The following is a 24,788-nucleotide window of genomic DNA, read 5'->3' as shown; positions in this document are numbered from 1 at the left end:
TAGACTATAGACTAGACTATAGACTAGACTATAGACTAGACTATAGACTAGACTATAGACTAGACTATAGACTAGACTATAGATTAGACTATAGACTAGACTATAGACTAGACTATAGACTAGACTATAGATTAGACTATAGACTAGACTATAGACTAGACTATAGACTAGACTATAGGCTAGACTATAGACTATACTATAGAGTAGACTATATGGAATAGTCTAAGAACTTGCCTTTAGACAAGTCTATAGACTAGACTATAGACTAAACTATAGACAAGACTAGTTGCAGGCAAGACTAGACTATATACTAGGCTATAGTCTAGAGTGAAGACTCGACAAGAGTCTAGCTATAGACCAGACTATAAGTTAGGCTATAGTCCAAAGTGTAAACTCGACAAGACTGATTAAAGGCTAGAATATAGAATAGACTATAAGCTAGAATATAGACTAGACTAAACTGTAGGCTAGACTACAGACAAGACTAGATTATAGACTAGACTATAAACTTGACTATGGACTAGACTATAGACTAGAATATGGACTAGACTATAAACTAGACTAAAGACTTTACTATAAACTATATGCTAGAGTATAGATTATGTATAGGCTTAACTATAGACTATAAACTTAACTGTAGGCTAGACTAGAATATAGACTAGACAAAAAACTAAAGACTAGACTATAGTCTAAACTATAGACTAGACTATAGAAAAGACTATAGACAAGACTTTAGACTAGACTAAAGACAAGAATAAAGACTAGACTATGGACTAGCCTATAGAATAGACTAGACTATATGCTAGATTATAGACTAGACTATATGCTAGATTATAGACTAGACTATACTATAGACTATAACATAGGTAAGACTCTAGACCAGACTATGGACTACACTATAGAGCAAACTATAGGCTAAACTATAGCTATAACTATAGCTAAATCACGGAATTTCATTTAAAACCACACCTTCCCAAATTAAACGCAATAACATATTTCTTGTTTTCAGTTTATGATTTATTTTTCTTAAGTGGAATTTTATTCCTCACAAATTAATAGAAATAAAAATTATTAACACATTTTATTTATAAATTACAAACTACATGCCTTTTTTAAAACACACGCAAAATAATTAAAACTCAAATGCAATTAAATAAAATACATTGGCATTAAAATAAAACTTCTTTAAAAAGTAACAGATAAAAATAGTTACAAATACACAAAAGTTATTTCGGGAAAAAAATTATAAAAATTAGTTTACTTTTTTATACAAAATACAGCAACTGTAAATACCAGAGTTTAAACTAAAAAGGAATAAAATTTGAGTTAATATTTTGAGTAGAAAAATGTTTTGTAAAAAGAAATGTAAAAAAAGCTACAACTATGCAACATAATAAAAAAAATTATTAAATAAAAATGCAAACCATTACAAATGCATAATTAAAAAAAAAATAGTTTTTGTTTAAAGGAATAGTAGAAAAATAAAAGAATTTTTTAGTAGTAAAATTTTTAGTCTTAGTAAGTTTCTGTTTTTTTTTTTTATATGTAAATAAAAAATGAGTACTTTTTTATTTATTTTATTTTACAAGTACATTTTTCGATGTATAAAAATATATTATATTTATAAAGTTTTAAAGAATAGTTGTTAATAAACGATTTTTAGTTATAAACGGCAATCGTTTTTAATAGAACCATTCATTCGTTTATATATTAGGTATAAAATAAGTAGTAGTAGTGGTAGTTAAAAGTATAGTTTTATATAATGACTTAAATGACTATAAAAAGTGGCATTGTTTTTTTTTTCTTTAATTACTTTTTTTTTCTATATGTACATGATAATTATTATTAAGAGTTATTTAGGAATAAATTATTATGCAGAACCCATTAAAGCTTCATTACTGAGCATTTCTCGCGTTACCAGAGAGCCGGGATTTATTCTTGTTCTCGAACGCGAACGACTTAGTTGCGCCCGTCGCTCAGCACCAGCCGGTCGTTGTCTACGCTGTTGACGATTATTGCGATTGCCAAAGGCGGAACCTGTCTGTAATGCTTCTAGCAAACTGTCCATAACACCTTCTTGCGTTTGTGCCGCATCCATATCGACTAAGGCCAGCTTACGTTGTTGTCTTTCTAGTTGTTCACGCAACGATTGCTCTCGGGCTTCTTGCATGCGTCGTTTCTTTTCTTCCTCCTCACGTTGACGTATGATTTCTTGGTGGGCCTGAACGAAGGCATCCTTAAAGGTTTTGATATCGGCAAAGAATTCTTCCATTGTATATTTGCTGGGATCGAAGACGAAATATTCGCCCAAATCTTTGTACAGTTTTTCCATTTGTACTTGCATTTTGCCTAGATTAGATAAAGGAAAGTTTTCGATTAAATTGTGATTTGCGTCAGTGTTTACTTAGTATCTATCTATCTATCTATCTCTATCTATCTATCTATCTATCTATCTATCTATCTATCTATCTATCTATCTATCTATCTATCTATCTATCTATCTATCTATCTATCTATCTATCTATCTATCTATCTATCTATCTATCTATCTATCTATCTATCTATCTATCTATCTATCTATCTATCTATCTATCTATGTATCTATATATCTATCTATCTATCTATCTATCTATCTATCTATCTATCTATCTATCTATCTATCTATCTATCTATCTATCTATCTATCTATCTATCTATCTATCTATCTATCTATCTATCTATCTATCTATCTATCTATCTATCTATCTATCTATCTATCTATCTATCTATCTATCTATCTATCTATCTATCTATCTATCTATGTATCTATCTATCTATCTATCTATCTATCTATCTATCTATCTATCTATCTATCTATCTATCTATCTATCTATCTATCTATCTATCTATCTATCTATCTATCTATCTATCTATCTATCTATCTATCTATCTATCTATCTATCTATCTATCTATCTATCTATCTATCTATCTATCTACTATCTATCTATCTATCTATCTATCTATCTATCTATCTATCTATCTATCTATCTATCTATCTATCTATCTATCTATCTATCTATCTATCTATCTATCTATCTATCTATCTATCTATCTATCTATCTATCTATCTATCTATCTATCTATCTATCTATCTATCTATCTATCTATCTATCTATCTATCTATCTATCTATCTATCTATCTATCTATCTATCTATCTATCTATCTATCTATCTATCTATCTATCTATCTATCTATCTATCTATCTATCTATCTATCTATCTATCTATCTATCTATCTATCTATCTATCTATCTATCTATCTATCTATCTATCTATCTATCTATCTATCTATCTATCTATCTATCTATCTATCTATCTATCTATCTATCTATCTATCTATCTATCTATCTATCTATCTATCTATCTATCTATCTACCTATCTATCTATCTATCTATCTATCTATCTATCTATCTATCTATCTATCTATCTATCTATCTATCTATCTATCTATCTATCTATCTATCTATCTATCTATCTATCTATCTATCTATCTATCTATCTATCTATCTATCTATCTATCTATCTATCTATCTATCTATCTATCTATCTATCTATCTATCTATCTATCTATCTATCTATCTATCTGTCTCTCTATCTATCTAATCGATCTATCTATCGATCTATCTATCTATCGTATCGAGCTGATCGATCTATCTATCTATCTATCTATCTATCTTCTATCTATCTATCTATCTATCTATCTATCTATCTATCTATCTATCTATCTATCTCATCTATCTATCTATCTATCTATCTATCTATCTATCTATCTATCTATCTATCTATCTATATTCGATTAGCAGGAAAGGAAATATTGTAAAAACTAACACTTACCCAGCACATCAACTTAGCTGCCTACAGTCCAACGGCAAATTACCTCATCACCCTCACTAAAACTTATCATCTTCACATTGTGGCACTTTATTGTTTGCAAATCGGTTTCTAAATTCTTAACAGCAGAAGTCATTTGTCTCATTGACTTTTGTATGGCATCTAAATTGACACGTGACGCCTTGTCCACGTGTGTCATATCATTGTAAAAGGTTAAAGCATCGGGGAATTTCTTTTCCACTACATCGACCAGGTAGTGCAGCAGTGTTTGCTTATTTTCGGCATCTTTTGTGTTTGTTAATTTGGTCAGATAGGAGATTTCAAAACCAAAGGCGGGATCATTTTTGGTGCCGGAATTCATGTAATTACCCATGAGTAATATAAGCTCCAGAATTTTAGAGAATTTCTTACTATTGCGCACTTCTTCACAGGCTGCAGTGCCGGCCACAATATCGGGCTTAATATCTTGCATCATATCGGCGAAGGTTAACTTAAAGTTGAGATTGTGTAGGCGAGGCGAGAGGCGTTTTATTTCTCCTGAAAAAGAAATATTTATTAATTATATTCTTTAAAATAAGATATTTTTGGCACCCACCTATAGTAGCTGCAAACTGTTCTATGGGCGGTAGGGGTTCTCCTTTAGCTTTAATTTCCTGCAAACGTTTCAATTGCTCTGGCGGTGGTAAATATTGTATAAGATTTTGCAATATATTGGAAGACAAAATATCGGTATCACAGCGTAAAAGACATATTTTGATTTGTTCATAAGACAAATGCTTGAGCGAGCCACCCAGGAGAATAGAAAGATTTTGAGCCGCCTTACCATCAAGCACTCTTAAGTCAATATTTTTCTTGGTCAATGTTGTTGGTTTATCCACAGAATCTTTTTGATCCTTTTTCACCGGTTTCGAAGAGAACTTAAGGGAAAGTTCGTTTAGCATATCGTCCGAGGCTAATTTATCTTCTTGACATTTAACCCAAAATGATTTTTCTGACATTTTTTGAGGTACAATGGCTTTCCAGTTAGCACGTTTCATAGGATTCTTAACTTCCCACTTTTTCTTGGGTTTCAAGCCATGCGGGAGTACAGGGGCCATGGGTATAAGCATAGGAGGTGGTGGTGGACCTCTAATGCCAGGACCCATGCCAGGCATGGGTGGAGGTGGTGGTCCAGGAGGACCGCCCATACCGGGCATGGGAGGAGGTGGTGGTGGCCTTGGTCCACCTGGTCCCATACCTGGCATTGGTGGGGGAGGTGGTGGTGGCGGTCCACCGCCACTTTGAGGCATACCAGGCATTGGTGGTGGAGGAGGAGGTGGTGGACCACCACCGCCCGCTCCAGGTAAGGGTATATTTACCTTTGGTAATTTGTTAGGCGATTGAGCTACCACACCATTTGCTTCCATTAATTTAACCTTCTCCTCTAAATGTGCTGCTTTTGCTTCCGCCTCCTGTTTGGCAATTTCCAATTCTTCGATTTTCTTCTCATACTCCTCCGAACGCTTGGTCTCTTTGGCTTTAGTCTTTTCAACAATATCGTCCAAAAGCAGCGAAGAATCAATATGAAAATCGCGATTTTCAAAATTGGGATCACCAAATTTGTGAAAAACTATTTGTGACACACACTCTTCTATCAGTTGATAATAGGCTGGCCGATAATAGAAATCATCACGTATATAGAGTAAATGTTGTAATATCGATAGGAAATAAGGTTCTGCGGGGGTATCGGTGACAATATTCTTAATAACATCAAAACAATCCGTAACATCATCCATATTGTAGGTAACATTATCAAAACGTTGTGTGAATTCCTCAAAATCATCTTCACGTATTTCATTAAAGATTTTAAAATGTTGCTTCAAGGCGTCATTATTACTCTTCTCCACAATGTCTTTAAATTTATCAAATTTCCCATATAAACCCATACGCATAATTTCACAGCGCAAATGTAGACGAAAGTTCAAGTCACTCGGTGTATTTGTTAAAGTATTAATAAAAATTAAACTATGACATGCTAAATCTCTACGAGCATCATATTTTTCATCCACAAACAAAGCATCTACTATGGGCCGAAAACGCTCGCTAGACTTGTATGACGTTGAGGCCGCTGTTGTTATCGCTCTCAATACTTTCTCATAACCATTACGATCGTGCACTAAACAGAATGAAGCCAACAGCTTAACCGCTTCACACATAGTGCTAGGCTTACGAGGATCTAGGGATTGTGCCAATAGTAATACTACCGTATGTTGATCGGGTGTAAGTACTAGATTTAAACCCCATGTATTATTCATTATCGCCTTAAGGCATTTTATACATTCCAATTCGATACGATCGAAGGTGCGCTGTTCCTGCTTACAACGTCTAAGCAGATTGATAATTTCATCGATACCATCTTCACCGAATTCTTTAATCCACGACAGGGGATTATTTGTAAGCGCCACACGTAAACTTTCGATACAGGCATAAATTTTATTTTCACTATGTTCTCCATTGCGCAGGTACTCGATGTAATCTAAGGGTTTTTCAAATTTTGAATTTGCTCGATGTTCGAGGGAATTTTTGCCTAAAAGAATAAGATAAAATAGAAATGTTATTTTAATCGGTTTTTTGGGGGAAAGGTATAAAGTTTATAAATTATTAGCTACCGTATCAAGCTTTCTTTCGGAAGTTTATGTCTAATTTTATAAATCTCTTAATATCTCGAAAACCAAATAAAATTTAACATAAATAACTATAATTTTGCCATGATTGCTAACAACTTTTGTATAAAACACTCTTCCCAAAATCACTTAAACTTTAAACTGAAATCTAGATATGTTTGATATACAGATGACTTCCAATAGACTATTATGTGTATGGGCTTTATCGTTCAAGCTTCCTTTCCAGTTTTTATTGAAACTATATAAAACATTTTAAGAACTAAATAAAACATTTGGGTTTTGAAAATGTGTTATACAATGAGTTTTGGAAGTACGAAGGTTAAAAGATTGCAAATCCTAATGACTTGGAGCAATTTTTTATCAGTTTTTTTGTTGTTTATAAAAATGAATCACAATTTAATTATTTCTTGATTAGTTAAAAGTATTTATTCTGCAAAAATTACAGTTTTTATACCTGTAAATATTAGCTATGAAAGATATAGAAACAAAGGTAGCAACAGGCAGTTGTATAGCTTTTGAAATAAATGATTTTTTTAATTATCTAGGCTTCTTCTATTTCAACTAGAGTTTAAAGAAGAAAAGGAACAAAAATCTTCTTAGTCCAACTTGAATTCGAATTGCCTAAGATTTTACAGAGAATATTGGGACTTAAGTTTTCGTATTGAAATATGCTGACTTTTCAGGTAAACGAAATTAACTACCTTTACTTTCCTTAAGTCTTATCTAGGATATTAATATTCTAACTTTTACATCAAATCTGAAGAAATACACCTAGGCCTCCATTGGGCCTATTGTGCGCTCCTTTACCACTGCCACTGGTGGGAATCGAATCGACTATTTCCGGTCTGACAGACTTGAACACTAACTACTAACCTACCGGAGTCATACTTGAGTTACAAAGAAGATTTTTGCTAAAAATCAAAAAGATTTTCTCTTTAGCTTGAACTTTTTAATACCTTAACCTTCTAAACACTTCATGGATTCGGTTTTCAAAATATCCAACATTAGTAAAAACTATCCAGTTCAAAGATTCTGAGGATTTGAGGTGGAGAGTTTGATTACAATTTTTCTTACTTGCACCTTCTTCTTTCACTGTTAGACACAAAATTCAGTATTAATCTATTTCAAAAACGTATATACAGATGTCCATATTCCAAGAGTAGTGCAAAGTTGTTTAAAATATGAGTTGTTTTTGATTCCCAAGATCCTCAATAATAAAGGGGAAGAGTTTGGTTTTAGTTGTTGTTACCTACAGCTTCTAATTTATCTATTAAACTAAAATCAAGCATTAATTTTGATCAATTTACAGATGTAATAACTTTCAAATTCTCTAAAAGTTTCCACTTCCAACACACGCAACATTGAAGGATACAATTTCTTTTGTATACAATTAGTTCCTATCTCAATCAAACTAAAATCAACCATCAAACTTGATCAGCAATTGCCTATAGATGTGCATATTCCCACGAAAGTGTATTAACTTTCAAATTCTTAACAAGGTGACTATTTATATGGAAAGTCAGAAGGCACTGAAGGTGTAAAGCTGTTTATTAAGTGAAGAACTATAAAAATGATCACGAACGTACTAGCTAGAAAGAGTTCAAGACTTGATCTAACAAGATAAGACAGATAAATAACATATCTGATCTGACGGGAGTCATACACGACCAAACATTATCAGCAAACATTATCAGCAACCGTTCCTAACATTTTGTTGACTAATTTATTAATGCTTTGAAAAATAAAAAAAATCACCTTCAAAATTCAAATTTATACATTATTTAGTTTAATGTTCTAATTTCGCTTTTTTAGTCATACGTTTTTTTTTTATATTCCTCAATAATTTCCGTAATATTTTAAATTAATCACATAAATGTGATAAAAATTATATTAAACAAATAAAAAATTTTGTCTAACCGTTTCTCTTCTAATATAAAAAATACATACTAACCACTACCTACCGACAATACGTTAACAGAATAAATTTAAATGCATACACTTTCGTACGTTTTTTTTAATAAGTTATATAAAAATTTGACATTTCAGTGTCAACAAATGAAAACGCAAAAATATATTAATAATATTCTTATTATTATTGTATACAGAAAGCACTTTGTTTAAAATTGTTGCTTTATATGTGAATATACTTAAAAATATATAATAAACAATTCTGTTTTGTTTTTAAAATTTTTTTTAAATTAAATAATAAGCAACGGGAGAAAATGGGAAGACATTGTAATTAAAATGCTCGTCGATAAAGTTAATGTATACAAAGTGTAAAAACTAAAGTTGTATTTGAAAATTATTGAAATTTATTTTAAACTACCTACACATGTGCCTGTATTTACCATGACCACTTGTCAAAATGTAAAAGTTTTACGCTACATTTGCAATGTCTATTTAGAATTTGTTTATCTCATTTGTAATTGGGTGTAAATTTAATAAATAAATATTACTGTTTATCTATATGTATATCAGTATAACTGTAAATATACAGTAGGTAAATTACCAAAAAGTTCTTAAAAAAGTTAGTATCTATAAAGCTTAAATTCAAGCAATTAGAAAACAACCAAATTTGTGATAGAATGAATGAAATATCCTGAACCTAATGATGACAAATTTAAAAACTTTTGAGCTTCGTGAGAAGGATTTGTGGAAGGTTGTCATTCCATTTGTAATTTCCATATTATCAATATTCTGAATCCCTACAGAATGGCAAAGACGATTTGGCGATGTCAGTCTGTCTATTTAAAACAAGGTTCTGAAGTCCCCAGATATCCAAGTCTTATATAATGCTATCAGACTATAGACCAGACTGTATACTAGAATATAGATTACACTATAAATTATTAGACTAGACTATAGACTAGACTATAGACTAGACTGTAGACTAGACCATAGACTAGACTATAGACTAGACTATAGACTAGACTATAGACTAGACTATAGACTAGACTATAGACTAGACTATAGACTAGACTATAGACTAGACTATAGACTAGACTACAGACTAGACTATAGACTAGACTATAGACTAGACTATAGACTATACTATAGACTAGACTATAGACTAGACTATAGACTAGACTATAGACTAGACTATAGACTAGACTATAGACTAGACTATAGACTAGACTATACTATAGACTAGACTATAGACTAGACTATACTATAGACTAGACTATATTATAGACTAGACTATAGACTAGACTATAGACTAGACTATAGACTAGACTATAGACTAGACTATAGACTAGACTATAGACTAGACTATAGACTAGACTATAGACTAGACTATAGACTAGACTATAGACTAGACTATAGACTAGACTATAGACTAGACTATAGACTAGACTATAGACTAGACTATAGACTAGACTATAGACTAGACTATAGACTAGACTATAGACTAGACTATAGACTAGACTATAGACTAGACTATAGACTAGACTAGACTAGACTATAGACTAGACTATAGACTAGACTATAGACTAGACTATAGACTAGACTATAGACTAGACTATAGACTAGACTATAGACTAGACTATAGACTAGACTATAGACTAGACTATAGACTAGACTATAGACTAGACTATAGACTAGACTATAGACTAGACTATAGACTAGACTAGACTATAGACTAGACTAGACTATAGACTAGACTAGACTAGACTATAGACTAGACATGACTATAGACTAGACTAGATTATAGACTAGACTAGACTAGACTAGACTAGACTAGACTAGACTATAGACTAGACTATAGACTAGACTAGACTATAGACTAGACTAGACTATAGACTAGACTATAGACTAGACTATAGACTAGACTATAGACTAGACTATAGACTAGACTATAGACTAGACTATAGACTAGACTATAGACTAGACTATAGACTAGACTATAGACTAGACTATAGACTAGACTATAGACTAGACTATACTAGACTAGACTAGACTAGACTAGACTATATACTAGACTATAGACTAGACTATAGAATAGATAATATCGACTAGACTAGACTCCACAAATAAAATATATACTTTTACTTTTAGTCATGCTGACATTTTTCAATTCCATTCTAAACGTAATAAATTTAAAAATAAAAATGCATTCATTTTAAATTTTTAGTTAGTATACAAATATTAAATATAAAATTAAAAATTCAAACAAACAACAATAAAATCTATTTTAAAGAAATCGCAAAATTTATTTATATCATTTTTCTTTTATGTTTTTACACGTTTATTTTTGGGAACATTTCTTTTTTATTTCAAATTTCGTTTCTTTTTTTCTCTGTTTCAAGTGTAACGTATATTTTTAAATAAACGATAAAAGTCAAGGTCATTTTGTATTAAACCAGCTGTTTTTGTTATTTTTTTATCATTTATACATAAGTATAAGTGTATGAATGTTTTTCAATGTAGATTTTAAACAATTTTATATGATTTTAATTGTTTTTTTTTGTTGCTTTTGTTTAAATAAGGTTAAACAAACAATGTATTGATAAGAAAGTTTATGCTTAAAATGTAATTAAATTTTTGGTTGGTTTTCAAAGCTCAAAAGTACAGTAGTTTTCCGATTTAACGAACCCATATGTTGTCAGGCCTGTTCGTAAAATTGAAAAGTTCGTTATATGCAGTACTAACTAAAACGTGGGTTTTTGGTAGGAAAATAATTAAAAATAGGTACATAAAATATTTTTTAAATGTATTTTATAAAAATTAATTCTTTTTTTTATAAAAATAGCACAAAACACAAAATTCCGAATCTTATATACCCACCTTCAAACCATATTTGTGTCGAATTTAATCGCTGTATTTTTAATTGTCATGAGCTTTAAAGTTATTTCTCGAAGTTCATTGCTATACTCGTATTTTTAAGCGAGTAATGAGCGTTGAAGTAATTTTCTTATGGAGGTATGGAGGGTAAGGTCAATTATGGACCGATTCCCATAAAATTTGTTAGAGATATCGGTTAGTATAGAACATGTTTGTATCGAATTTCATCGGAGTACTCATATTGTTAAGCGAGTATTGAGCGTTAAAGTCATTATCTGAAGGACGGACGGACATAGCTACATCGAACTAAAATTTAATAAGAACCCAGAATGTGTTACAGTTTTGGGTATAAAAGCACCGCTTGATACAACTTAGGTTATTTGTTATTTTTGATAAATGTCATTTTATCTTCATTTAAATAATAATATTTTTATTAGTTCGTTAAACAGAGTACAAAATACAAGTTTTGTTCGTTATTTAAGGTAGTCAATAGGAAAAATTAGCTTGTTCGTTAAATGCGATGTTCGTAGAATTGAATGGTCGTTAAATCGGAAAACTACTGTAATTGTATGTCTTTGAAAAAAATTTGTTTCAAAACTATTTTTTTAAACTGTACTTGCAAAGTTCAGTGTCCTTATAGTATTTTAATATAAAAAACAAGCATATTTTAAATATGTTTTTAATATAGTTATTTATACAATTTTTTTATACGTATGTATAAAAACACTTTCTTTATCTGAATTTGTGCCAAAAAACTTTCCGATTATTTTTAAATTTTTTTTCATATTAATAGAAAATATATAAACATTGCGGTTTTATGGACTTTTAAATGTACTACACGTACATCTAGAAATAGAATTAACTAAATGTTTTAAGTTTTTTTCCACAATTAAAAGAATATTTTACGCTTTTAAAAAAGTAATTTTCATAATTTTGTACTCATAGTCGTAACTAAATGGAAATGTAAAAATTGATTCCTCTATTTCGAATGCAAATGAAAATGTTTTGAAGGTTTCATGTTTTGCACTCATATCGAACAACATTTAAAACGATACCTTTTTTAAGTCTTTTTTAGAAAAAACAAGTTGCTAATCTTTAAAGATATTTTGAAATTGACTTCGAATTTTCAAACATTTCTTTGTATTCAATAACTACGTTAAATATGTTTTAAAATTTGTGAAAATTCCAAAATTTTCTTTACATTTTGAGGTTAAAATTTGTTCATATAAAACTAAAATTTTATAAATCTTAATGATTAAATGATATTTACATCTTGAAAATTTTATTCGAACATAAGTTCGAATTTTCGAAATTATAGTAAAAAGCTTATATTATGATCTAACTTTGAAAATACTTCATAATTCATGAAAATTTTATAATTATTTTTAAATTCTAAAAATAAATTGAAAGAATTTTAATTATTTTTAATATTTTTAAGTTCGAAATTGAAAAATTAAGTTCTAGTTCAGTTCTAGTTGAGTTTTAGTTCAGTTCTAGTTCAGTTCTAGTTCAGTTCTTGTTCAGTTCTAGTTCAGTTCTAGTTTAGTTCTAGTTCAATTAGTTCAGTTCTAGTTCAGTTCTAGTTCAGTTCTAGTTCAGTTCTAGTTCAGTTCTAGTTCAGTCCTCTACACTCTTATGTGAAAAAAGGGAAAAATGTAATAGACTTTTCAACATTTTTAGCCTTGAGATTGGAAAATTTAGAAATTTATATGGAATAACATACAAATTTTATATTTCTATAAATCCTGATTAGAGATTGTTTAACAAGATTTAAAACTGCTTCGAACATAAGATCGAATTTTCAAATTATGTATATTAAAACGCTTCGGAATAACATTGAAAAGATTTTAAAAATATTTTCAAAATTTTGAAGTTCGTAATACGAAAATATTAGAAATTGGAATCAAACTAGAATTGTGTGCATTATGGATGCCAAAATTTCAGCCTATTCAGGTATTTGCTCTATTCTATCTCTTCGGTATTCACACACATCCTATAAAAGTATAGAGTGTCTTCTTCCTAAGACTTTTCCCTAATTCGAGAAAAAACCGGTTGCTTTAAAGTTAGTAATATGATCTAAGAAAGATTGTTTCTCAGATTTCTCAGTTTCTTCTGGCTAAATCTAGTCCCAAACTTGTTTTAGTTTGTTGGTCCATTTATGTTTTAATACTTTCATAAACCTTTTACTAAAATAGGCCGTGAAACACATCAGTGCCTTAAGTACCGCCTAACTTTCGGTTGATACAGCTTCGTTAAGTCAATAGTTCCGGAGCAATGATCCATTTGTCGTAGAAATGTTACTCTCGTCCAGTTTAAACAAGTTTCTTCGGAAAATTTCTACCAATATCTTTTTTGATATTTGATATTCATATTTTCCAAATGAATTGGACATGTCATGCATGATAATAATTGTATCTCTTTGGAAATATACTTGAAATATCTTTTATTTGTTATACATTTTGTATAAATCTAAATCGATGGTTTACAAATATGTGTAAAATTTTAAATTATTGTTTTTTAATTGCATTAATTTATATTACTAATATGAACATATTTGCAAAGAATTTTAAATTAAACTAAATTTGTTCGATTGATTTCAGAAATCAGAGGTATTAAGGTCTTAATATATTAATATTTTTAAATTTCGTTAGAAGGATTTTATAAAACACTTCCATTTCCGTTTTTTTTTTTTAACAAATATTATTAACTTTGCCACATGCATTAGGAAATACATTCATATTTCATTAAAAAAAACAAATTAAAATTCAAATATAGTATGCGCTCGAATGGCAGTAAAGTTAATTTATTATTTTTCAGTTTATAACTTCTATCAGCAGCAAGTACGCAGCTCATACACATCCACACATTTAAATTTTAATCTTCAAGTGCAAAAAAGCTCTATGAATCATACATTTATTTTCAATTATTGCATACGATTCAAGTGCTACAATTGAAAATACAAATTCAAAGGTAATAGCGTATAAATATTATTTATAATAATAAAAGACAACACAAAATGTAGACAAAAATTGAACACTGGAAACAAAATATAAAAAAATAACAACTAAAAATATGTGTAATCTTATCTAAGGAATGCCAGTGAAATAAAAATTGTATTGTAATAATAGTTTAGGTTTCCAATGTGTGCCGTCTGGAGCAGACTTACCTTTTAAGTGCATAAAAATCATTTTTTGTCTTTCGGTTATGGATTTTGAGAGTAGAGGACCACGTTTATCTTTTGGTATATTCATATCCTCTAGAATTTCCATAAACTTAACATCCACCTCAGAATCACTCAGACCACGTATGGTTTTTTCCAATTCCTGTAGATCAAAGGCAGCATCACCTTCCGCCGATGTGGGACGACCGGATAAAGTGCCTGTATTGTAGTTGCCACCTTTGGTCTTGGGGCGACCAAACCAACTTTCCAGTAGGCCACCCGATTTTGTTTTTTCATGTTTAGACATTCTAAAAGCAAAGATATGCATGTTTTTATTGAGATGTTTAATTAATTTTAAAAAGGAATGTTTTCAATTATAAAAAAACAAATCTTTTGAATTTTATTGAGCTGCAACTAAAGGGTATGTAAGAGTTTCAAAAAGGAAATTGTCAGAAAAACACAGCTGATATGTCTGCTTTGGGTAGCTGAAATATTAAGACAGGGTAGGATGGCATAGTGTGGGAGAGAGGTTTGTTTATTTGTCTGATTTGTAGTGAGTAACAGGACAAGCTAGTAAAAAAAATTGTTTTGATTTTGTATATTTTAACCGCTGTTTTTATTTACGTTTACGTTCTGTGTTTTTTTATTTTGTTTTGCTTTACTGGGCATCTGGAACTGAACGTATGAATGAATGAACATGTAAGAAAATTGAGAATGAATTAAATTTTTTATCTATCTGGTATCTTTCTGTTAACAGTGGTCAGTATAAAGAAATTAATATTGCATTTTTAAACAGGCCTGCCACCAGACGATACTGTATCTGTCTATCTATCTATCTATCTATCTATCTATCTATCTATCTATCTATCTATCTATCTATCTATCTATCTATCTATCTATCTATCTATCTATCTATCTATCTATCTATCTATCTATCTATCTATCTATCTATCTATCTATCTATCTATCTATCTATCTATCTATCTATCTATCTATCTATCTATTCTATCTATCTATCTATCTATCTATCTATCTAGCTATCTATCTATCTATCTATCTATCTATCTATCTATCTATCTATCTATCTATCTATCTATCTATCTATCTATCTATCTATCTATCTATCTATCTATCTATCTATCTATCTATCTATCTAGCTATCTATCTATCTATCTATCTATCTATCTATCTATCTATCTATCTTTGGAAAATTTGTTTTTTTCTGCCAAAAAAGCTATAATGTTCATGAAGTCTTACCGCCTCAGCATAGTTAACACATTAATACCATCCATAATGTATAAAACTTTAAAACCCCGCGTCTAATTAGACCACTGTGCAAATCCAGTTTTTGATTATATTTGTTTCTATATTCAATTGAGTCCGATGGCATGCGCATTTTTGCACATAATCATAATGAAAAAATTATAAAGTCTTATAATATTAACACCAGATCTGCTACAATCGTACAAAAAATAAATTAATATTACAAAACTATTAACTAAAACTATACGCTACACTCAATTTTATTATTACTTTACTTATTCAGAATGTTCACTCAAGCAAACAATTAAAAACAAAAACAGAAAAAACATTATCTATCAACGGTTTAACTTACTACATATTTTGAAATTGATTATTTGAAAATAAAAGAAGAACAAATAAAATATTGTTGATGTTTGAAATTAAGAGAGAATAATTTGAAGACTCATTATACAGCAAATTAAATTATAAGAGAGTAGGCAATAGCTAGTGCAGTTTCGGTTTATATTGTTTAAATAAAATGTATTTGATAATAAGATTCTCCAAATACTGGTACTATAAACAAAAAACAAATACAAATTCATTAGGAATGTTTTTAACACTTAATACCAATACGTGCACTAATGACATCATAGCTATTGAAATAAAAAAAAATAAAATATAAACAAGTGAAATAATATTGAAAAAAAACTTAATAAATTAAATAACACAACTGCATTAGTTCATTTGTTAGAAAATAAGCAGATGATCGATCGTTTATTATTTAGCAATGAACCATAGAGGTATAGAAAGGTGTTATAGGGAATTCTGCTAGAATTGTGTATGAATAATGTTCAATTAAGAAAAATTAGAGTAATTTTTAAGGTATTGAGATGTCTATCTATCTATCTATCTATCTATCTATCTATCTATCTATCTATCTATCTATCTATCTATCTATCTATCTATCTATCTATCTATCTATCTATCTATCTATCTATCTATCTATCTATCTATCTATTTATCTATCTATTTATCTATCTATTTATCTATCTATCTATCTATCTATCTATCTATCTATCTATCTATCTATCTATCTATCTATCTATCTATCTATCTATCTATCTATCTATCTATCTATCTATCTATCTATCTATCTATCTATCTATCTATCTATCTATCTATCTATCTATCTATCTATCTATCTATCTATCTATCTATCTATCTATCTATCTATCTATCTATCTATCTATCTATCTATCTATCTATCTATCTATCTATCTATCTATCTATCTATCTATCTATCTATCTATCTATCTATCTATCTATCTATCTATCTATCTATCTATCTATCTATCTATCTATCTATCTATCTATCTATCTATCTATCTATCTATCTATCTATCTATCTATCTATCTATCTATCTATCTATCTATCTATCTATATATCTATCTATCTATCTATCTATCTATCTATCTATCTATCTATCTATCTATCTATCTATCTATCTATCTATCTATCTATCTATCTATCTATCTATATATCTATCTATCTATGCGACTCTCTCGGTATCTAATATTCATAACTATATAGAAATGGTCCGTACATGAGTTTGCTATCTAATTTCTTCCTCATACCATATGAGAGCGATCACTTAAGATCTTAACTGAACTCTTACTTCTATGAGTTAATTCTACCGCATTTGGTGACTGTACCGACTAAAAGTCCTCTCACACATCAATCTTCGTCTTATCCCAGCAAAAAAAATTTGAAGTTGTTAAAGAAGAAGGGATATTTTCATGATTTCTTTTGTACGTATTCTCTTTAATGCGTTTTAAATACATGCCTAAATTCTAATAAATTTGTCATCAGTGAAGGCATGAAAAATGCACCCAAATTCACTCATGTAACTCCACTATAGGAATTGTAATATTTTACTATAATTGGTATTCTCTTAGGAGATTTAACGAAAACGTGCATTTCATACAATAAATATTAAAAATGACATTAATTTTTTTATTAGATTTTTGTTTTTGTAGGTACCTACCTACCTAGTAATATTAAGTCCATTTTAACATTAATAAGAGAAGGAAAAAACCAAGACTGTTTAACGGATTTTAAAACACAATGGGTATTTTTCCTCTGCATGAATTTAAATCCAATAAAAATCAGTTAGTTATGTTTTATCTTATTTTATTTTTATCAATATCACACAAAAAAATATTTAAATATTGATAATTAAATCGAAATACCATTATTAATGCATTTTTAAATAAATATAGTGCACCAATGAAAATTCGCTTGAGAATCATCGAATATTCATTGGTTATAAGAACTCATTTAAATGGCGAACTATTTTTCCAAATACGAACACATGCATGCCAATGACACGCTAATGTTAAAATCATGCATGTTTCCCCTAAATATGAACCAGTTCATTATCAGTTCAACCTATGCATTTACTACTTTTTTTGCACGTCTTTTTTTGCTGGGATATTCCTCAGTGTATATTTCTAATGATCGTTTGTGGTTGGTAAATTCTACCTCATTTGGTGACAACAATTTCCCAAACATAATATGTTAAATAAAGAAAATAAGTTGAGTTTAAAATAATTTTAAAAACAAAATAAGTTACTATTTACTAAATATTTTTATTTAACTGACATATCTAATAATTTCACAAAGTTTCTGAGATAAAATGAAAAAGTTTTGTATATACTTTTATCAAAAATTTTAAAATTCTCAAAGATACAGTTGCTCCTTGACGCCTTATCTAATCATATTGCAATAATCTAATTAATTTTGTATACTTAAGCAAGTTTTATGTAAAATAATTTATTTTAAATTCTAATTACACTAATTTATTTGATGGTATCTCTTACACAAGTTCATTTAGAAAAGTAAAGTTCTAAAAATGATAAATTTCTATTAGGTAATTTTGAAGACTTTTCATAAGTATAGTAGAGAGGGTATTTTGAATATGTGCTGGCTTTTGTAACGCACAAAAATATTGATATACTAAAGGTCTTATTTTACTTTTTCTCAAAATAGAGAGTTATTTTGGGATAAATTTTATGATCGAAGCACTTTTGTGACGATCGAACCAAATTTGGTCATAGTTCCTATGCAAGCAATTAATCCAAACATTATTTTATCTGGTTATTTAAAGTATAATACAGTTGGGATTGAACAATATTTTTTTTTTTAATTAATTAATCACTGAAAATTATTTTTGAGTTTTAAGGTGTAGGCCGGAATTTGCTGACAATATATTGTAAATATTTTGTTTTTCAACTGAACATCATATGAATCATAATATAATACAAAAAAAAACTTTAAAAAAACTTTAAAAAAACTTTAAAAAAACTTTAAACATTAAAAAAAAGAAAAACTTTAAAATATAATTGACAAATAAAAAAATGGTCAAATATTAATGTTATAACAACAGGTTTTGAGCAGAGGTTTAAACAACTCGTTTATTAATTACCAAACAAGTAAATAAAAATGCATTTTAAGGTAATGAGGTCTATTAATTGCAATAAACAAAAACTTGTAGATTTGGCAAAATTGTTTAAGTAGTTTATAAAATGAAAGATTTATGTTATATTGAACAAAACAAAAAAATAGAAAAATATTTTTCTATCATACCAAGTTGTTTATATTTAAACAAAAAAAGTGTTTTCCTCTAACAGCAGCTATATACTCTGTTATAATTTGTTTTTATAATACTTTTGTTTACATTTCTCATTTTAAATGCTAATGCAAGGGAAACACAACGTAGGTAAGTTACAATGTAAAGAGAAAGGAAGAGCGATAGATGGAGGGATAGAAAAAAAAACAAAATAAAACCACCAAAACATAAAATATATGGAAAAAAGGAAATGCGCTATGGAAGAACAACAATAACAACAAACTACTACAACACACCGTTGTAAAATAGACAAGAAAAGCATACCAATACATACACTTCTACTTTTATTTACACTTAGTTGGTGTAAATTGTATATGTACACAAATATTCTAGTGATCATGTTGATGATGATAATGGTGCAAATGTTCACTATCATTATTATTAATAGTGTTGTTGTTCTTGTTATTGATAAAATGCAGATCTTCTGGATGTTCAAGATGTGGTTGTTTTGTAGTTGTTTTTTCTTCTTTCATCTGGTTTACGCCCTGGCCGATGATTGTGAGAAGAAAATAAGTAAAGAAAGTAAAGTTGATCAAGCCTGACTATTTGATACCCTATATACCGATATTATCTTACTGTCAGAAGTGGATTTTGAACCTGATCGTAATAAGCTAAATACCTAACAATGATTTTTTATAATTACATATATACCTATATTCAAACTATATATTTTAGATATCGCTGAATTGTTAGAAATTTTAATTTTTTTCATCTAAATTTATCTAGGTCCATAACCACATAGGTTTTCGCGGTTAAACATCCCATTCGAGACGTTTTAACAGCGTGAAGTCAATTCGATTTATAATTTTTGTTGTTGTCCAAATGTTGTTGTAACAGATAAAACTTATTCTAGTTGGGGAGTTCAGCATCAATGTCTAAATCTTAAAATTGTGATACTTTAACAGCATGTGTCCATAAATCCATTAGACAAAGTGAAGTAGGTCTGGCTAAGATGTTGAATATGTGGTGGATATCATGTGGACCTTGATCACAAGTTAGGGACGTCATGGTCCATGCGCAACCAGTAGGCATGACGATTTTAGATGTGACAGAACTAACCTAAAGGTGTTTTAGCGCCTAAATTAGAATACATAATTAGCGCAGACCAATCATTTAGAAATGTATTCTTTGATCTCTGGTTTTCGGATATTATCGAATTAGATTACAAAGTTTACTTGAACAAATTCTATGGCGATGTTTCCACTGATAGTTAGACACATCTTGACAAATACATAATACCCTCCACTTTATAGTGCTATAGGGTATACAAATATGAAAAACAAACTTTTAAAATTCCTTGTGATCTTCTGTATATAAACAAAAACTTTCAATTTCAACCCTTCTTTCCAAAAAAACAAGAAATTTCTAAGAAATCTATGAGAATATCAAATACACATGAATTTTATGGTCTTCTTTTCAAAATCTGGTTTTGTTAAATATAATTCTTATCTCACCTTGTTTTATTCGCGAGTTTACGTCATAGAATCCAAAAAATATCAGCAAACTGCAAAGACAATATTTTTATCGTTTTCTTTTTAAAAAGTCAACAACAGCACACAAATTATTAAAACAACTTAGTGTAGCACCAAAAATTCTATATTGTTGTTATTGTTGGTAGGAAAGCCAATGTGTTGTTTGTAGCTGTTGTTGGATGGATGGATGATTGGATGTTTTGTTTGTATAAGATTTTATTTTTTAAGTAATGAAGCTTGTCTTGAAACGTTAAAAACGAATAATAAAAAAAATTGATATTTATATTGGCTGTAGCTGATGACTGGTCCGATTTTTCAAAGAGTATAGAGTATATTTGAGATTTTGTTTAAGAAACTCTTAAAATTTGTTGTTTTTTCTCTATAAAAGTGAATAATCATCACCTCGTTTTACAATATTTCTTTTTTTTTTGTTTTTGAGCCACAATTCTAATACACAATTTCTTTAGTTTTGTGGACTTTGCCAACTTTGTTTTTTTGTTGCGTTTTGTTATTTTTTCCACCACTTGTTGATTATTTTTTCAGTGTTTTTTTATAACAAATTACTTTATTTTTATATTAATTGCAATAACAATTTTGTTTATTTCTTTTCGTTTATATTTTTTATAATTAGGCTTTTAGATTTTTCTTCAAATTATTATATCTAACACTAAAATGTTATAATTTTATGCGCGATGCGATTACAAAAAAGTCGTGTGTTCATTTGTTGCCAAGTTTTTTTTTAAGTCTGTTACCAGAGCCCTGCGCCGACAAATATTAACGGCGGCGGCGACTGATACTAACAGTGTCAAAGTAAATTTATAAAGTAGACTCATTTGAACAGCTGACTATTTTTTTTAAACTTGCTATATGTGGACTTACTTGTCAAAAATGTTTACGTTGCCATATTTGTTTTCATTTTAATGCTTGCTTTTGTACAAATTTCTGAGTAATTTGTTGTATTTAGTGTATTTTAAGTGTATATTTTTAAAAATGTTCTAATTTTTAAAAAATAAAGATAACTCTGTGACTTTTAATATAAATAACAACATATTTTTGGAAAGTACAACAATAATGCCATATTTTCCATTAATTATTGGTTAATTTTTGTAAACAAATTTTGACAAGTGAGTATTTCGAACAAAAACAAATTGCCTGTGGTTTTTGTAGACGTTTGTTGTACAACAACTCGTGTCGCTACTTTATTAATTTACTTTGAACAGTGTGACCAGGTCTCAAAAAATGTTGCGGCTAAATCCCATCCAAAATAATGCTAGAAAAAATGCTAAATTGATTTTAAAATGCCAAAAAAAAAATGCTGACATTTTTTAAGTGTTTTTATGAACAATTCATATTAATTTGTAACTGATATTCATTGTAATTTATAACAAGTAAGAAAGTATATTCTGCCGTGGTTGACCATATGAGTATAAAATTTGATTTATTTTTCGTAATAAAGCATTTATGTTGAATTGAACCGTGGTTCCGATATATTTAAACTAATTTTCTGAGAAAGGCTTTATACATTTGTATATGTATGGGGGCTAGGTAATAATAAATTGTCATTGGATCAAAAAGCATACGTGCTTATTGTTTTGAAAATATCAACCTCTACCAGACGGCCATGTAGGCTTAATCGATTCAGAAAATGATTCTTAACCGATTAGTATACTCAAACGAAGTACATAAGTATTAAGATATACAGAAATGCTAAAAATTATTTCAAAATTTTTGTAAATTTAGCAATATGTAATGTCTCTAACTTTAAAATATTTCTGAATGCAAAAATTACATTAAAATTCTATTAATTACACTAGTTGCTCATGGTATAAAACCTATATGTGTTTTCGGAAGGAAAAGTATAATATTTCTAGTTTTACTTTTTTTTATATAAACAATTTTATTTGTCTTCCTCAAAACACTTTAAAAATGGTTTTCATGTCACAAAAATATTGAAAATTCCGTTGAAATAATTTTAAATCTCGGTGAATAGATGTCAGGTTTATAGCTCATACTTCCAAGATTTTTTCGGAAAAATATATATGAGAATGTATGAAATGAATTGAGAGATATATTCAAATCCGTAAGTTTGTAATTCTGGAATAAATTGTCAATAATATTTTCGAAATTTATGTATTTTTTTTTTTAATTTAAAAAAAAAAAACGTGACAACAAAATTACTAAAAATTTGGTAAAAATAAAAAGAACAGAAAGTAGGATGAGAAAGTCTTAATTATATATTATTGATTTTTTTCAATACTTATTTTCCATAAATTAACAAGAACTCCTGAAGGATGATAAAAATTAAAACCTCTTTATTTCGTATAGGAAAAAATAAAATTTGTTAATTAACCGTCATACATAGTCTTTTCCAAAATTATATGTTTCATTCCATGAGAAAACAAAAAGTATTAGTTTGTAAAATAGCGTACTGAACGTATTTGTAAAAATATATGAAATCTCTTGAATTATTTCTATCACCTCGAATTTAAAAAAGCATTGGGTTCCAGAAAAATATTTTAGAATACAACATTTTATAGTATTCACTTGTATTGGCGTAATTTTAAGTTATTTATCTTCATGAATCTTTTTGCATTATTTTGAATTACAGTGTAAATTATTACATTTCTCATATTTCTTGTTGCTTGTGTTTGGGTAGACATTTAATTCTGATTTTTCCGGTTAAACCTATTTCCAATATAAATCTTTTTTACAAAAATTTGTCTTTTTTTGTTTATATACTAAAATTGCAAAAAAAGCTAAAAATGCTAAAAATATTTTATAAAAATGCTAAATAAAATGCCAAATGCTAAATTAAAATTATACAGCTAAATCAAAATAAAAAATGCTAAATCTAGCTGCAGAAATGCCAAAATGGTCACACTGGACACTAAATATGTCGGCGGCGGCTTAAAATCGTCTGTAAGCCGGCTAAGTTTTCAACTACGTTTAGTTTTTAATTTTTCAACGATTTTAAATAAAAACGGAATCCGAGAGATCAGAAAGTGGGATTTTGGAAGCAAATATATTGTTTATAACAACAAAACAGAGCAAGCTCAAAAGTTGTGTGAGAAATTATGCAGGGATGAATAAAAAATTCTTAAAAATTAAAAACAAATCCTTTCTCCAAGTTTTACTAGGATCTGCCGATATTTAAGCCTATCTTCCATACAAAACATCTTGCAGAAAATCAGTTTCTAAAATATTTTGCATTAAGAAAATGATCAATAACGTAAAAACAAAGATATTTTATTTGTTTATTTACTAGCTATACCCAGTGTACTGTGCTACCCTAAAAGCAATATAAATAAGAAACCCACTTAACGATTTTGATGCTTATAACTACAATGGTTTTCCAGATATACAATTTGTTACATATGGGAGATTCCACGCAAATTATTGCAATTTCGGCAATTATACCGAACGTTAATTAAGATTTTAATTTAATCTATGAAAAATTTTAATAATCTAATAGTTTCCCAGATATACAAAATTTTGTATTTAATTCATATGGGAAGTGCCAAGCCCCCCATTGAAAGTCCGCCCGTTATTCTCTAAATGTTCTTCAGTAAAAATTGAAATTCTAGCTCTAATAGTTTCTCAGATATACGAATTTTTCTATTTAAATCATATGGGAGCTCCAAGCCCCCCAGATGAAAGTCCGCCCTTTTTTCTCCAAAATGTTCAGATGAATATTAAAGTTCTTCGTGCAAAATTTGAAGAATTTAGTTCTATTAGTTTCCCAGATAAACGAATTTTTGTATTTAATTCATATGGGAGGTTCCGCTCCCCTCATTGGTAGTCCCCCAATTTATTACCCAAAATGTTTACATGGATGTTAAAGTTCTTCCAGAACAACATCATTTAAAGGGATCACAAAGAGATTGAAAAATATTCCAAAAGTTTCACTT

General features: G+C 29.0%; 1 protein-coding gene across 1 annotated transcript; it reads right to left on the bottom strand.

The window, feature by feature from the left end:
• Nucleotides 1-1,536: 1,536 nt before the first annotated feature.
• LOC119603931 (protein diaphanous-like) lies at nucleotides 1,537-21,636 on the bottom strand. Its single transcript, XM_037956230.1, has 5 exons — nucleotides 20,863-21,636; nucleotides 14,484-14,785; nucleotides 4,468-6,438; nucleotides 3,876-4,409; nucleotides 1,537-2,349 (listed from the first exon to the last, which is right to left on the bottom strand). Exons 2-4 carry the CDS (start codon nucleotides 14,782-14,784, stop codon nucleotides 3,889-3,891), a joined length of 2,793 nt encoding a protein of 930 aa, XP_037812158.1. The 5' UTR covers nucleotide 14,785; nucleotides 20,863-21,636; the 3' UTR covers nucleotides 1,537-2,349; nucleotides 3,876-3,888.
• Between the last annotated feature and the right edge of the window lie 3,152 nt (nucleotides 21,637-24,788).

The sequence above is a fragment of the Lucilia sericata genome, unplaced genomic scaffold (genome assembly GCF_015586225.1).
Source record: "Lucilia sericata isolate MDLA Ls3-8-SP2 unplaced genomic scaffold, ASM1558622v1 Contig000347F_arrow, whole genome shotgun sequence".
Taxonomy (NCBI): domain Eukaryota; kingdom Metazoa; phylum Arthropoda; class Insecta; order Diptera; family Calliphoridae; genus Lucilia; species Lucilia sericata.
Note: the sequence above shows the minus strand (reverse complement) of the source record. Positions and strands in the feature narration are given on the sequence as shown.

Bases quoted from the DNA above. Each gene is read 5' to 3' on its own strand.
- LOC119603931 (XM_037956230.1), bottom strand. From the start codon at position 14,784: ATGTCTAAACATGAAAAAACAAAATCGGGTGGCCTACTGGAAAGTTGG. The intron at 6,439-14,483 runs GTAAGTCTGCTC...TTATTCTTTTAG, and splicing joins GATTTTTATGCACTTAAAAG to GCAAAAATTCCCTCGAACAT. The intron at 4,410-4,467 runs GTGGGTGCCAAA...TTTCTTTTTCAG, and splicing joins ACAGTTTGCAGCTACTATAG to GAGAAATAAAACGCCTCTCG.